The sequence below is a fragment of the Salmo salar genome, chromosome 19 (genome assembly GCF_965601325.2).
Source record: "Salmo salar chromosome 19, fSalSal1, whole genome shotgun sequence".
In the NCBI taxonomy this organism is placed as follows: Eukaryota; Metazoa; Chordata; class Actinopteri; order Salmoniformes; family Salmonidae; genus Salmo; species Salmo salar.
In genome coordinates this window covers 60622131-60638853 of record NC_138309.1, presented here as the reverse complement: position 1 = coordinate 60638853, position 16723 = coordinate 60622131, and the positions used below count along the sequence as shown (strand labels likewise).

Genomic DNA, 16723 nt, shown 5'->3' with positions numbered 1-16723 from the left:
CGACAAGTCAGTTCTTCAAATTTCTGCCCTGCTAGAGCTGCCCCGGTCAACTGTAAGGGCTGTTATTGTGAAGTGGAAACTTCTAGGAGCAACAATGGCTCCGCAGCGAAGTGGTAGGCCACACAATCCTACAGAACGGGAATGCCGAGTGCTGAAGCTTGATAGCCCGTAAAAATCATCTGTCCTCGTTTACAACACTCACTACCGAGTTCCAAACTGCCTCTGGAAGCAACGTCAAGCACAAGAACTGTTCGTCGGGATCTTCATGAAATGGTTTCCATGGTCGAGCAGCAGCACACAATCATATTATCACTGTGCTCAATGCTAAGCTTCGGTTGGAGTGGTGTAAAGCTCGCCGCTATTGGACACTGGAGCAGTGGAAACATGTTCTCTGGAGTGATGAATCATGCTTCACCAGTCCCACGGACAAATCTGGGTTTGGTGGATGAAAAAAAAAAGCGCCTTTATTTAACTAGGCAAGTCAGTTAAGAACACATTCTTATTTACTGGGGACAGTGGGTTAACTGCCTTGTTCAGGGGCAAAACAAAATATTTTTACCTCGTCAGCTCAGGGATTCGATCCAGCAACCGTTCTGTTACTGACCCAACGCTCTAACCACTAGGCTACCTGCCCCAATGCATAGTGCCAACTGTAGAGTTTGGTGGAGGAGGAATAATGTTCTGGGGCTGTTTTTCACAGTTCGGTCTAGGCCCCTTAGTTCCAGTGAAGGGAAATCTTAACACTAAACATTGTGGCAACAGGTAGTAGAGAAAGGGTAGCAGGTAGCAACTTTCCTGTTTCAGCATGACAATGCCCCCGTGCACAAAGCGAGGTCCATACAGAAATGGTTTGTCTGCACAGAGCCCTGACCTATTCGAACACCTTTGGGATGAATTGTAAGACCGACTGCGAGCCAGGCCTAATCGCCCAACATCAGTGCCGACCTCACTAATGCTCTTGTGGCTGAATGGAAGCAAGTCCCTGCAACAATGTTCCAACATCTAGTGGAAAGCCTTCCCAGAAGAGTGGAGGCTGTTATGGCAGCAAAGGGGGAACCATATCCATATTAATGCCCATGATTTTCGAAAGAGATGTTCGACGAGCAGGTGTCCATATACTTTTGACCATGTAGTGTATCAGAAGCCAATGCTTCAGTATAATCTACATGGGATCAAGAGGACATTATAGTATCGTAGCAAGAGTATGTCATAGATAAACCCTCCTATTATGGTCTCCATGTGGTTTGTGTAGATTATGGTCTTTGTAGCTGCCCAATTTAATATGTGTCTAAGTACAGTATATAAGATAACATTTGTGACTATGGTATTTTTTGTTTAATGTGGCTGTTCTGTTTAATGAGCCTGGTGGTGGTGCTTGCAGCTATAGTGTAAGCATGTGCACAGCAGCACAGAAGAGAAAAGCAGTATGCGGGTGTATAGATATAAAGAGGGAAAGTCAAGGTCAGCTGACGACAGACAGACAGGATGTGTTCTTTTGGGTTCAGGGGAATGCTGGGAGGAAGGTGACTGAAATTGCTATGGTGATGATGAGTAACCTAACCCTCCTTCTCTCTCTTTTTCTCCCTCCCAATATTTTTCGCAATCTTTTTCACTCATGCGCTCTCTTTCTGAACATTTCTCTCCTTCCGTCTCTCTTTCTCTCTCTCTCTCCTCTCCCCCTCTTTCTCTCTCTCCATTTCTCTCTCTCCAGGTTCCCTGACGGTGTCCATCACAGACATGCGTGCTCCAGTGGTGGGGGGCTCCGGGGGTGTCTACGCTCTGTGCTCAGCGCATCTGGCCAACGTCGTCATGGTAACTGCCGTCATTGTCGCCTTCATTGTCACACTTGATAACGGTACCAATGGAGGACAAAATGTCAGAGAAATCCCGAAATCCTTCTGTTTTTGTTTGTGTTTAGATAAGACTCTTGTGCTTGCCATCATCAAGCTCTGCAGGTGTGAGTGGGATGTACAATGGTAGCGATGAGTTTTAGTAAGGATTCCATGCCAGAGAGCACACACAGAGAGTGGGTCCCTATCAATATGATGAGATAAGGACTTTTTATAACCGGCTAACAAGCACTTTTTTGGATAAGAGCCATCGAATATTCCAGAACCCCCATGATCACAGCTTGTCAGAAAGGAACTCTGCATTGGGCTATTGACTTGACTTGAAAGGCTGTTTTGATTCCACCCTTGCTCTGTTATTCATTGTTTTCCTTTGTAATTTATTCTTAACACCTCTCTATTTAGAAGTGCCAAACTCTATGCATATGGGAATATTAAAGGCCATGTCAATCTGTTCCTCAGTACTCCCTAGGTGCCTGGTCTGCCAAATATCTCCGCAACAGAAAACATAAAATGTGTGATCACACTGTGTATGTGTGTGTGTGTGTGTGTGTGTGTGTGTGTGTGTGTGTGTGTGTGTGTGTGTGTGTGTGTGTGTGTGTGTGTGTGTGTGTGTGTGTGTGTGTGTGTGTGTGTGTGTGTGTGTGTGTGTGTGTGTGTGTGTGTGTGCGTGTGTGTGTGTGTCAGCATCAGTGTGTCTGGATGTGCGATGTCTCAGCACATTCTGTCAGAGGACTCAGGGCTGTGTAAGATCTGATGAATGACTCTTAGTAGAGAAGGCCTTCACTACAGGCAAAAGAGATGCCAGCAAAAGTCGAACTCAAAATGCATCAGCAGCCCCAGAGTAAAGAGTTTAAACTTTGACCCCTACTCCCAGCAAACTAAGCGTCTGTTGTTTATTATGCCTGGCCCTTGGGTTCGTTTTTTCTTCTTTGTGTCTCGGGGGGCGGAAGTGTTTTTACTCCAGTAGACCTCATCTATCTGTCCAAAAGCTTTTATCGTCAGTTATTTGGATGAGACGGTTCAACAGAGGTTTTGTCTCACTGCTGTCAAGGCCATCAAAATGATTTACGTTAAATCGGCTGAATGCCTCTTCATCTCTACATTAAAGTTCCGACTGAACAAGAAATCTGCACCTATCCTGGTTGAATTAACACTTTAATTTGTCCTCCCACGGGTAACTAGAGACCGCATTAACCTTTTATGTACTGTATGTTGATCTTATAATTTGTTGAAAACTTAAGTGTCATACTCACCCAAGGTTAAAGTGAGAAAAACGTTCAATTTTATTGCCTGTGCGCGCATGTGTGTGTGTGTGTGTGGAGTGTAAAGCTGGTGGGAAAAAAATGTTATATTTCACCTCATTTTAGCATTCTGTCACAAAGAGCACCTGTTCAACTTAATAAAATACTTTTAGAGCTAGGAGCCCCACTAGCGGGACAACTTCCAGTGAAACTGGAGGGTACGCAATTCAAATAAATAATCATAAAAATGATGGATATTTAACATTTAGGTACATATAAGTGTCTTATATCGGTTGAAAGCTTAAATTCTTGTTAATCTAACTTCACTGTCCGATTTACAGTAGCTATTACAGCGAAAACATGCCATGCGATTGTTTGAGGACGGCGACACACGTCAAAATATTTTTCCACCGGCACAGGTTTCATAAATTCACAAATAGTGATTAAATATTCACTTACTTTTTGAAAATCTTCCTCTGATTTCTCATCCAAAGGGTCCCAGCTATAACATGTAGTGTCGTTTTGTTAGATAAAATCCTTCTTTATATCCCAAAAAGTCAGTTTAGTTGGTGCCATCAATTTGAGTAATCCACTCGTTCAACAATCAGAGATTGGAATCCAAAAATCTACCCCTAAAGTCAAAATATGTTTCTATTTACTCCTCAGATACCCTAAAATGTAATCAAACTATAATATTTCTTACGGAAAGAAGTATGTTCAATAGGAAACCGATTTTAGCAGGTGCATCCTGTCTTCATGGCGCGCGCAAACACATATTTCCAAGACTGTGTCCCTGTACTAAAACTGATATTTCTTATTCATTTTTGAAGTTACAAGCCTGAAACCTTGAACATAGACTGCTGACACCTGTCACGACTTCCGCCGAAGTCGGTCCCTCTCCTTGTTCGGGCGGCATTCAGCGGTCGACGTCACCGGCCTTCTAGCATCGCTGATCCACTTTTCATTTTCCATTTGTTTTGTCTTTGTTTTACACACCTGGCTTCAATTCCCCAATTACATGTTAATTATTTAACCCTCTGTTTTCCCCATGGTTTTTGTGTGTGTTTGTTTTATGTATTTCGGTCCTTTTGTGTGGGCTTAGCATTTCTACATGTATTTGGTAATTTTGAGTAAAGTTACTTTTATTACTCATCTCTGCTGCCCTGTGCCTGAATCCTCTGCACCAGCTACACCCAGACTTTTACAACACCCCGTGGAAGCCATCGGAATTGCATCCAGGGAGCTAATTTTCAATATGACCTTATACTTGCCATTCTAAGAGGATGGTCTCTAAAAAACAAAAAATTCCGGTTGGTTTTTCTTTGGATTTTCTCCTACCATATCTATTGTGTTATATTCTCCTACATTATTTGAACATTTCTACAAACTTTAAAGTTTTTTTTTTCCAATGGTACCAATTATATGCATATCCTGGCTTCAAGGCCTGAGCAACAGGCAGTATACTTTTGGCACGTCATTCAGGTGGAAATTGAGAAAAAAGGAGCCTTAAGAAGTTTTAATAAAAAACATGTTTTCCCATCTCGAGAGGTTAAATAAAAAAATGACTATAGTAAGTGCCTATTAAGCGCCAAACAAAGTAACAAGGTTGCCTGTAACAGGATTTAAAACTTAATTTTAAATCCTCCATAACTCCCCTTGTGACAGGGGGAATGGAAGCCTGTTGTGTTCAACAGGGAGGGGCAATTTAATGTAAGCTTCACACATTTTTATTTTATTTTTAAAACATTTCTAGTCTGTCCATCTATGGGTAACTGGGTTGACGTTTTATGCTCGGCCCGCTCAGTTTTCCACTACGAAACACCAGAAAATGGCCAAAAAGCATAGAATCAGCTCACCTGCTTTTACGCTATGATTTCACTAGTGTAGATGTTTTATTTTTTATTGAGCAACAAGCTAAAGACAATAAATAGGATGAAATGAGATTAGCATTGCTCATAAGAATGAAGACCTTTTGAAAACAGACATTTCTTTTCAGAGCTAATGTAAAGGATGTACCACTTCCTCCCGATTCGGCCCATACCTGGCACGAACAGGAACACGTGACCTCTGCCTTAAACACGTGACCTCTGCCTTAAACACGTGACCTCTGCCTTAAACACATGACCTCTGCCTTAAACACATGCGACTGGCCTCCTCAAGCGTCTTAGCCAAACGCGCCACCTCAAAAGCTAGCTAATGAGGCAATGCAAGCGGGACACTTAATGCAGAGGAGTAGTTTTCACACATCCCCATGTTCTACACTAACATCGTCTTGATGTAGAAATGCCAAAGAAAAGTATTCAGCTTTTAGAATACTGTACAAAAGCACCCATTATCCCCTTGTCTCTATGAAGGTACAGCTTCACTTAAATCCCTGAGCTTGGTATTGATAAGCAAAATGGAGGATACACTTCTCTCCTTTGAGAGCACCGGCATGTTAAACAAACCCAACTTCAGCAAGGAAAAAATAAGGGAAAAGTGAGTGTCTCTATCACGTGAATGCCCCCCTTCTCCCCTCTTTACTTATGCTGCTTGGTTGACCTCCCCCTACTCTGACACTTGTCATTTATTTGTGGTATTATTGCACTTTTACGAGGCCCTGCCGTCCCATAGACGAATAGGCCGAGTTGTGTGTATAGGCCTGCACTTTATTGACTTTCTTTAGGATCTTTAATCTTGCGTGGCACTCGGCTTTGCCTGCCTGGCTTCCTCTGCAGGGAGCAAAACACTGCTGCTTCCTCCCGGTCTCCTAGGACCTAGAGGATATGAAGAGGGACGAGATTGGTGCAATCCTTCATCCTGGGTAATAAATATGTTATTCTGAGGCAGAAACCTTTTGTATTATCCCAGGAGGAACACAGGGTGTTTTATTGGGCCGTTCTCACCCTCCGTAAAGCTATCTTAACCCTGATTAATAGAACGGCAGCGAGGTGGAACCACTGATTTGAGACCAGCCAGGTGTATAATCATGTCTCTGTCTAGTAGGCCTGTCCTCATCCTACTTGTATGGAAGTGTATGTCTGATTGCTGTGGTTTACACATGTTCCCTACAGAATGCAGAGATGGTGGAGATACTCACTGTGTAAGCTGTAAATATACAGGTCTTTGGAACTGACTGTTTGTGATTGACTTGCCGCTTGTCTCTCTGTTTTGCAGAACTGGGCCGGTATGCGGTGTCCATACAAGCTCCTCCGCATGATTCTGGCACTGGTGTGCAGTAAGTTTCATACTATATCCATATAGCCATTCAATATCTACACTATTTTCAAATCAAATTGTATTGGTCACATTCACGTGTTTAGCAGATGTTATTGTGGGTATAGCGAAATGCTTGTGTAAAAACTTGAGTGGGCCTTGTAAAATGAGTTGAGGTATTGCTTCAAGTGCAATGGGGAGGAGTGAGTGGCCCTCAGGTTGCAGATGGGATATGTGGTATTTTGTTCAGAGGATATGACTTATGCTGTATGGCAGTGACTTTTCCCAATTCACTATGACTTTTGTCAGTGTGCAATATGTCCCGTCCGTCTGTCCCGCGTCTGACTTCCCCATACCTCAGTTTAGTGTATCCTTAACCAGCCCATCTCTTTTAACATAGCCTTAGCCTTAACAAAGCCCTAGTCTTGTACCGTATTCAAAACTCTATCTGCCAAATCCCACATTTCCACTGATATTGATGACTTCTTCCATTGCAGTGAGTTCGGAGGTGGGCCGTGCCGTGTGGCTGCGCTTCTCCCCGCCCTTGCCCTCCTCGGGGCCCCAGCCCAGCTTCATGGCCCACCTGGCGGGGGCGGTAGTGGGCATCAGCATGGGCCTGCTCATCCTGCGCAGCTACGAGGAGAGCCTGCAGAAGCAGTGCTCCTGGTGGGTCATCCTCTTCTCCTTCATCACCTTCCTTCTCTTCGCCATCTTCTGGAACATCTTCGCCTACGAGCTGCTGGGGGTGCAGCTTCCACCCGCTCCCTGACACCAAGAAGCTCTCTCTCACTCCATTACATTTTCCTCTCATTGTCACATGTCAAGACCCAGCGTCTTCGCCGTATCCTTTTCCTGTCCGCTCAGCCAACCCCCCGGCAACACCATTCAAAACACAGGAAGTTAGTTAATTCAAAACTGTACAGAACAGGAATAATTTTTTCCAATGTACCCATATCATCATAGAATGATCTCTGTTTTGTGGTGGGAGGGAATTTGGTAGCAATATATGCAGGTGAAAGATGTGTAGCTGTCTTCATATTCTCATTGTGGAGCATCCCTTTTGTCTTTTGTGTTGAAGCTTAACCCACCTTCAGGTCGAACCTGTCAGAGAGCCATTTTGATTAATACCATGCAGCGTCAGCTCTCCTTTGCGTTCAGAGTGGGTTTATGACCCTTGAGGTGCTTCTTACTGGACAGATGTGTTTTCTGTCAGTATTCCTCACTGCCCCTTTTAAAGACATGAGGCAGAAGGACACCAGTGTTCTACTGCTCAACATGCACCTAAACACTAGATCTACACTGTGGAATAAGAATTGGAATTCACAGGAATAGGTATTACATGTAACAAGGCATGCAGCTAGGAAGGTGTAAAAGACAGAGAAGAAAAAAAAATCTATGCTGAAACCGTGATATCCTATTTCCCCACCATCACCACTGTGGTGCTCATGTCCCTAGTAGTCGTTGTCATTCTCATTTTCCACCCAACCTAAATGCTTCAGCAGGTTAGCATAATCTCTAGCAGTACCATACCCTAGCCTGCTAAAGCACCAGCATCTCATCTAGCTCATGCTCTAAGGTTCAAACTGAGACGTCTGCTCTTTACACCCTGGACACACCAACCCGCACCCTTCTCCGGTGTCCCCGTCTCCAAGAACAACCACTGCCTGATGCTGTAAGTCAGCGCGGGAACGCAAAGAGAGCGACACAGGCCCCTGTCTATTCTCACTCTAACAGACGGAACTGGGGAGGGCAACGGACATGTCATCATCGTCTGACCTCTGACCTTCGTGTCCCAGCGGGCATTGGGTTCAGTCTGTCAAAGCCCAGTCTATACCTCAGTGTCTCATTCTTAGGGACTGTATACTTTTGTAAAGGAATGTACACACACAAAAAAAGGAGTGTTAATCATTTATTTCTGTTTCTTTGTTGTTTGGGAAAACAAAAGAAGAATGTTTCAAATGGTGCAGACGTACTGCTATGATTGTTGTTCTTATGATTACTCTCACTATACAGCTTTGATCCTCCGAAAGTAAATCGACAGCAGACATCCCTGGTTACTATGATGAATGAACATCAATGAAGCAAGTTACACTCATCTTTATAAATCTTAGTGCTTTACAGAATAAGCCATAGAAGAACCAATTCAACGTAGAAATGGAAAACAAAGGCAGAGTGAAAACAATCAGTGACTGTTTGCTGGTATATGCTTCGGTGAACTTTCTGCCGTGTAGTCCTCATTGGTAATGTCAAAGCTGATAATAAAATATGTCATATGAGTTATGTGGCAAATGAGACAGGATGACAAAGCCAAACTGTTTGTGCAAGAACATGCTTGAGAAATGCTGGACTGTCGCTCTCAGGCGACCTTAGATATTTGTTGATAAACACATCTTAAAACCTTGGTTGCCAGATAGAATATTTAGACACACGTTACTGCATGGTTGCCAGATTCCAAATCCCCCCAGTGTGGTGATGCCTGACGCCAGTCTTTTTTGGTTAATGACACATTTTGGATAGAGAAACCTGCCACAAATTAGCTCATTGATTGAATCAAGCAAATGCTAAGCTTTGACTAATCTTGAAATTCCATTCACTTATTTAATTTCTGTATACTTTTTTTTCAGTCTGTAGTCTATTTAATTTGGAAGGTTTCTTCTGACTGCTTTAGAAAACTTTTAGAGTTCCAATGTTGACAGTTGGTCTCAGACATAATCCTCAGCATACATGATTATGCCACTGACAGATGATACAGGCATACTGAGTGTGCCATAACTTTATGAAAGGTGAATTCTATCTAAGAGGAGGATAATTGTGCCTCGTAAGCTAAAGAATCCATAGCACATTAACCGAGAAAAGGCATAGGGCTGATGAAAGGGCTATAAACTAAATACCAATGTTATTGTAAAACACATAAAACTGTTAAAAGGTTCAATGCAGCCATTTTTATCTCAATATCAAATCATTTCTGGTTAACAATTAAGTACCTAACTGTGATTGTTTTAAATTAAAATTGAAAAAAATTTACTTCTTAGAAAAGAGCAATATCTCAATAAATAATTTTGCTAGGACTGAGTGAGGAGTGGAAAACTGAAAACTAGCTGTTATTTTCAGAGAGGTTCTTATGGGTCTATTAACGAATTTACTGCCTGGTGATGTTACCAGGCAGGCCAAAACTCCATCCCACCAAAACAGGCAGACATTTCAGGTGGTCTTTTCAAACAGTTCATATACTAAAAAGGCATTATCATAATTTTCACAGTATTATTCCAATCCTCATAGCGTGGAAATATACTGTATATAAAACAAAGGAGAATCGCATTTTTGACTGCACTGGGCCTTGAATAGGAACCTTCCAGGAAGTGAAAACTAAACGACTGAAGGGGTGACAAAAGCTGAAGTACAAGGTACAAGCTTATATTTCTCCACCCTTAAAAATGCACCCAGGTCTCAGTTAAAGCAGGCTTTTTAATTGTATTTTTAAATCACTGTATGTCTAATAAATCACTGTGTGTTTATTTTATCAAAATTACTCAAAATATATGTTTAATCATTTATTTCTCCGAGACTCTTTTTTGCCATTGAAATGCTCAGTCTGATTGTGCAGCGTGTCAATACGAATGTAAATATATTTACATACACAGCCCTGATTGGCGTATAGGATCTTCTAGACTCCAGAGCCTACCCCGCTTACCCCTTCAAAGTAGGAGGCATAGAGATCCTATTAAATGACTAATTCCTCAATGTTCCAGAATGGGGTGAAATGGCAGCCATTTTGGTCAGGGAGAAATCCAAACCAGTCTAATTGGAATTAATGGCAGTAAAGGCATAGGTGATGTATTTTCTGCTTTTCCTTATGCAGGAAAATAAAAGTAAGGCATGCGATATATCAGAAGTTGTTTAATAGAAATACTGCCATATACAGTATATACAGTTGAAGTCGGAAGTTTACATACACTTAGGTTGGGGTCATTAAAACTAGTTTTTCAACCACTCCACAAATTTCTTGTTAACAAACTATAGTTTTCGCAAGTCGGTTAGGACATCTAGTTTGTGCATGACACAAGTAATTTTTCCAACAATTGTTTACAGATAGATTATTTCACTTATAACTCACTCTATCACAATTCCAGTGGGTCAGAAGTTTACATACACTAAATTGACTGTGCCTTTAAACAGCTTGGAAATTCCAGAAAATGATGTCATGGCTTTAAAAGCTTCTGATAGACTAATTGACATCATTGGAGTCAATTGGAGGTGTACCTGTGGATGTATTTCAAGGCCTACCTTCAAACTCAGTGCCTCTTTGCTTGACATCATGGGAAAATCAAAAGAAATCAGCCAAGATCTCAGAAAAAAAAGTTGTAGACCTCTACAAATCTGGTTCATCCTTAGGAGAAATTTCCAAATGCCTGAAGGTACCGCGTTCATCTGTACAAACAATAGTACACAAGTATAAACACCATGGGACCACGCAGCCGTCATACCGCTCAGGAAGGAGACGCGTTCTGTCTCCTAGAGATTAATGTACTTTGGTGCGAAAAGTGCAAATCAATCCCAGAACAACAGCAAAGGACCTTGTGAAGATGCTGGAGGAAACAGGTACACAAGTATCTATATCCACAGTAAAACGAGTCCTATATTGACATAACCTGAAAGGCCGCTCAGCAAGGAAGAAGCCACTGCTCCAAAGCCACCATAAAAAAGCCAGACTACGGTTTGCAACTGCACATGGGGACAAAGATCATACTGTTTGGAGAAATGTCCTCTGGTCTGATGAAATAAAAATAGAACTGTTTGGCCATAATGACCATCGTTATTTTTGGAGGAAAAAGGGGGAGGCTTGCAAGCTGAAGAACACCATCCCAACCGTGAAGCACGGGCGTGGCAGCATCATGTTGTGGGGGTGTTTTGCTGCAGGAGGGACTGGTGCACTTCACAAAATAGATGGCATCATGAGGGAGGAAAATTATGTTGATATATTGAAGCAACATCTCAAGACATCAGTCAGGAAGTTAAAGCTTGGTCGCAAATGGGTCTTCCAAATGTACAATGACCCCAAGCATACTTCCAAAGTTGTGGCAAATGGGCTTAAGGACAACAAAGTCAATGTATTGGAGTGGCCATCACAAAGCCCTGACCTCAATCCTATAGAAAATGTGTGGGCAGAACTGAAAAAACACGTGCGAGCAAGGAGGCCTACAAACCTGACTCAGTTACACCAGCTCTGTCAGGAGGAATGGGCCAAAATTCACCCAACTTATTGTGGGAAGCTTGTGAAAGGCTACCCCTGAAACATTTGACCCAAGTTAAACAATTTAAAGGCAATGCTACCAAATACTAATTGAGTGCATGTAAACTTCGGACCCACTGGGAATGTGATGAAAGAAATAAAAGCTGAAATAAATCATTCTCTCTACTGTTATTCTGACATTTCACATTCTGAAAATAAAGTGGTGATCCTAACTGACCTAGGACAAGGAATTTTTGCTAGGATTAAATGTCAGGAATTGTGAAAAACTGAGTTTAAATGTATTTGGCTAAGGTGTATGTAAACTTCCGACTTCAACTGTATACAGTGCCTTCGGAAAGTATTCAGCCTTATTCTAAAATTGATTAAATTGTTTTTTTTTCATCATCAATCTTCACACAATACCCCATAATGACAAAGCAAAAACTGGTTTGTAGACAATTTTGCTAATTTATTAAAAATAAACAAAAATATAACATTTACATAAGTATTCAGACCCTTTACTTAGTACTTTGCTGAAGCACCTTTGGCAGCGATTACAGCCTCAAGTCTTCTTGAGTATGACGCTACAAGCTTGGCACACCTGTATTTGGGGAGTTTATCCCATTTTTTTTCTGCAGATCCTCTCAAGCTCTGTCAGGTTGGATGGGGAGCGTTGCTGCACAGCTATTTTCAGGTCTCTCCAGAGATGTTTGATCGGGTTCAAGTCTGGCCTCTGGCTGGGCCACTCAAGGACATTCAAAGACTGCGTTGTCTTGGCTGTGTGCTTAGGGTCGTTGTCCTGTTGGAAGGTGAACCTTCGCCCCAGTCTGAGGTCCTGAGCACTTTGGAGTAGGTTTTCATCAAGGATTTCTGTACTTTGTGCCGTTCATCTTTGCCTCGACCCTGACTAGTCTCCGAGTCCCTGCCGCTGAAAAACATCCCCACAGCATGATGCTGCCACCACCATGCTTCACCGTAGGGATGGTGCCAGGTTTTCTTAAAAAGTTCAATCTTGGTTTCATCAGACCAAAGAAAAAGTCAAGGGGTCTGAATATTTTCTGAAGGCACTGTATATATGAGCACTTTGGAGTAGGTTTTCATCAAGGATTTCTGTACTTTGCGCCGTTCATCTTTGCCTCGACCCTGACTAGTCTCCCAGTCTCTGCCGCTGAAAAACATCCCCACAGCATGATGCTGCCACCACCATGCTTCACCGTAGGGATGGTGCCAGGTTATATATATATATATATATATATATACAGTTTATACAGGTTTTATACCAATTTTCTGTATAAATAGCCTCTAAAATAGACCGTCAAAATGTTTGTTTACTTGGAAAGCTGTGAGTGCTATTATATGATACAATATCAGTACTTGTTGAATTTACAACTTAACTGATTTCAGCCAGTGTATGGCTGTGGATTGACTGCATTGTTTGAATGGCAAATGGCAGTTACTTTTTAAATTAATGTAATCATTCCTCTAAATCTGGCTGGCTAGCTAGCTAACAAACATACAGTGCATATAAATTCTTCAAATTCATTGTTTAATACCAAATCTTATCACAGCACTGGCAAACCATGGTTGACTGTGATGTCATGATATGGGCCAAAAACTCCATCCCACCTGATTTTCTTTCAAACAGTTCTTACAGAAAAAGGGCATTATGATAATCTTCACAATTTCAGTGTTATTTCGACCTCATACTGGGGTTTTTTATCACGTTTTTAACTGCACTGCCCCTTTAAGTTATTTGTTCTTAATGTATGATCAGTCTCAAATAAGTCTCCAATTCTGTATTCATAGACATGCTCATTTTTTCCTCTCTCTTTTCACCATGGCGTATGAGGCAGCCGTTGGGGGAAATAAGAAGTGCATATATCCTAATTAAGCAGGCAGAGAAAAGTCATCAGGAGTGGTTTATTAGCCATCTGTAAGCCAAATTACCTGGCCCTAGGCCGCCTCCAAAGACAGCAGCACTAACAACTCATCTTCTACAAAAGCCAATCCAATCCCACTCTCCTTTTGGCTATGAAGCTGTCTGCTTTATCCAGACAGCCGAGGATCTGGGGGGAGAGGCATAAACACTGTAATGAAGGAGCAAGTGTCATCTACAGGCTGATACGTGACAACTTTGCCATGTGCCAAAGTGTGACTGTGAGCGATGCAGGGAGAGGGGGAATAGAGAAAGAGGGATGGAGGTGGCACCACTCATAAAACACCATTGGGGTCGTAAAGCAGCTGTGTGTGCCTTCATATCTTGTCGTGTGCCCATCACAACGCCTCGGGCGTCGGAAGTGATGTATGGCTGTTACGCAGGGCTCAGTTCTACCAGAACCTGGGGCTCCACCAGTGTAAACATATCTTCTTCTTTCAGTAAATGTGACAAGCTGCATGATGTTGATTTAATTGCTGTCTTTTGTGTGACATTTGTTTTCATCTACATAGGTGGGCCTGGTGAAGAATAGCATGAGTAGAATAGGGGCCGCCAGCCAATCATACAGTATCGTGATCCATTTTATCAATGATGCTCTATTGATTAGAACACCACCACCACCTTTTTAGTGAGTGGTCTGAAGACCCCCCCCCCCCCCCCTCGCATATTTGTCAGTGTCCATGAATAGCCTAACACCTTGAAGGTCGTATTGTTGTTGAACCACATCCCAATTAAAGGACGTCACTGTTGAAAGAGAGTGGAACCAACGTACCATCTTGCCGTGTGCCCTCCATTTTCCTCGGATGCGTCAACCCCTTAGTTGACATCATTCTATGGGGCCGTTCTCAAACAACTCCCCCTGTTCATTCCTTCTCTGCTTGTCCGTGTCTAAATGCAACAACTTTTGTAGCAAGCATACTTGAGATTTATACTGTTATTAGATATTCCAGACCCATGTGTTTTGTCATAGGTGAGCTTTTTTGCACTTGTTGTAACGTGATAAACTGGCATGTCATTGTGCCAATATGTTATAGTGCCATTTTGTTCTTTATTTTATGCTTTCATAGGTATTACCTCCTTACCACAATCCGTTGTGCTCTTACGGATAATGCCTTGTTACATCCAGTGCATCTACACCCTAAACTTGGCTGTTGCGTTTGTGTGTGATTAAAGGCATCAGGTTAGGAGGATCACTGCACTGCATCACTGATCTGATCTTTATATTTTATGGATATGTAGATCAACCAACCTTAATGATATCAGTATGCAGTATCTGCTTTAAGCTGATGCTTGTGACCAAGCAGGATGCCTTCTCCTAGTATGTGTCAGCGGTGTACTACTTGAACATGGGGTACTGTAATGCAGTACTGTATGAGGCAAGCTACTGTAGCTCATTAGCCAGATAAACTTATTTTCAATAAGAATCAAAGCAAGCAAACCAGCACATTACTTTCTCAGTATCCTTCTAATACAAAAAAACTTGATAGCAGTGTAAATCCACACATGGTTTGACCAACATACAACTATCAACAGTTATCCAAGTTGTTTTCATCCATCTCTAGACCATTATAATACCAGTATATGGAGGTTTTGAATGCAGAATATGGTACAATATTATGGATAATTGAGGCAGTTTGGTTTAAGGTCATGTGTGCTGCTGTGGTAGTTTTCACTGGCTGTTATCTTGCATTGATAAAATGGTGCCAAGCTTCGGCAGTTAAGTTTCCAAATCCAGACCAGAGGTTGTACCAATACAGCTTTACAAAAAAATAATTTAAAAAAATGAACAAAGAGGCTATTTTTCTCTGGGTCACCAAGAAACAAATGAAAACTAAATTTAATGTAAATATGGATAGTTTATATTAAAGTCCTCATTAATTATTTCATGATGTATTGTACTTTTTAAATGTTCTGAACTGAACCATTTTCTATTGTATATATTTTGGTTTTATTTTGTACTGTTCATTGTATTTGCTTTAATTTAGGAACAATACGAATAAAGAACAATACTGTGGAAATGTCTCATCATCCCACCGCTATATTTATTATACTAGCCACCTTGTACATACACTACATGACCAAAAGTATGTGGACACCTGCTCGTCAAACATCTCATTCCAAAATCATGGGCATTAATATGGAGTTGCCCCCCCTCCTTTGCTGCTATAGCAGCCTCCACTCTTCTGGGAAGGCTTTCCACTAGATGTTGGAACATTGCTGCAGGGACTTGCTTCCATTTAGCCACGAGCATTAGTGAGGTTGGGCACTGATTTTAGGTGATTAGGCCTGGCTCCAGTCAGCTTTCCAATACATACCAAAGGTGGGGTTGAGGTCAGGGCCCTGTGGAGGCTGGTCAAGATCTTCCACACCGATCTCGACAAACCATTTCTATATGGACCTCACTTTGTGCATGGGGGCATTGTCATGCTGAAACAGGAAAGGGCCTTCCCCAAACTGTTGCCACAAAGTTAGAAGCACAGAATCGTCTAGAATTTCATTGTATGTTGTAGCGTTAAGATTTCCCTTCACTGGAACTAAGGGACCTAGCCTGAACCATGAAAAACAGCCCCAGACCAATATTCCTCCTCCACAAAACTTTACAGTTGGCACTATGCATTGGGGCAGGTAGAGTTCTCCTGTCATCCACCAAACCCAGATTTGTCCGTCGAACTACCAGATGGTGAAGTGTGATTCATCACTCCAGAGAAACATTTCACTGCTCCAGAGTCTAATGGTGGCGAGCTTTACACCGCTCCAGCCGATGTTTGACATTGCCGACGTTAGGCTTGTGTGCGGCTGCTCGTACATGGAAACCCATTTCATGAAGCTCCCAACTAACAGTTATTGTGCGGACGTTGCTTCCAGAGGCAGTTTGGAACTCAGTAGTGAGTGTTGCAACTGAGGACAAAGCGCTTCAGCGGTCCCGTTCTATGAGCTTGTGTGGCCTACCACTTCGCGGCTGAGCCGTTGTTGCTCATAGACGTTTCCACTTCACAATAACAGCACTTACAGTTGACCGGGGCAGCTCTAGCAGGGCAGAAATTTGACGAACTAAGTTGTTGGATAGGTGACATCATTTGACGGTGCCACGTTGAAAGTCACTGAGCTCTTCAGTAAGGCCATTCTACTGTCAATGTTTGTCTATGGAGATTGCGTGGCTGTGTGCTTGATTTTATACACCTGTCAGCAACAGTTGTGTGGCTGAAATAGCCAAATCCACTAATTTGAAGGGGTGTCCACATACACTATATATACAAAAGTATCATCAAGT

The 16723-nt window shown here is 42.2% G+C and overlaps 1 protein-coding gene across 1 annotated transcript in view; it reads left to right on the top strand.

Moving 5' to 3' along the window:
* LOC106579218 (rhomboid-related protein 1) overlaps nt 1-15474 on the top strand; it is a 60481-nt gene extending 45007 nt beyond the window's left edge. Inside the window, exons 6-8 of the mRNA XM_014158912.3 lie at nt 1712-1812; nt 6248-6308; nt 6784-15474. Coding sequence (XP_014014387.1) covers nt 1712-1812; nt 6248-6308; nt 6784-7055 — 434 coding nt within the window. The 3' untranslated portion in view covers nt 7056-15474. The remainder of the gene's footprint in view (nt 1-1711; nt 1813-6247; nt 6309-6783) is intronic.
* Nucleotides 15475-16723: the final 1249 nt, after the last annotated feature.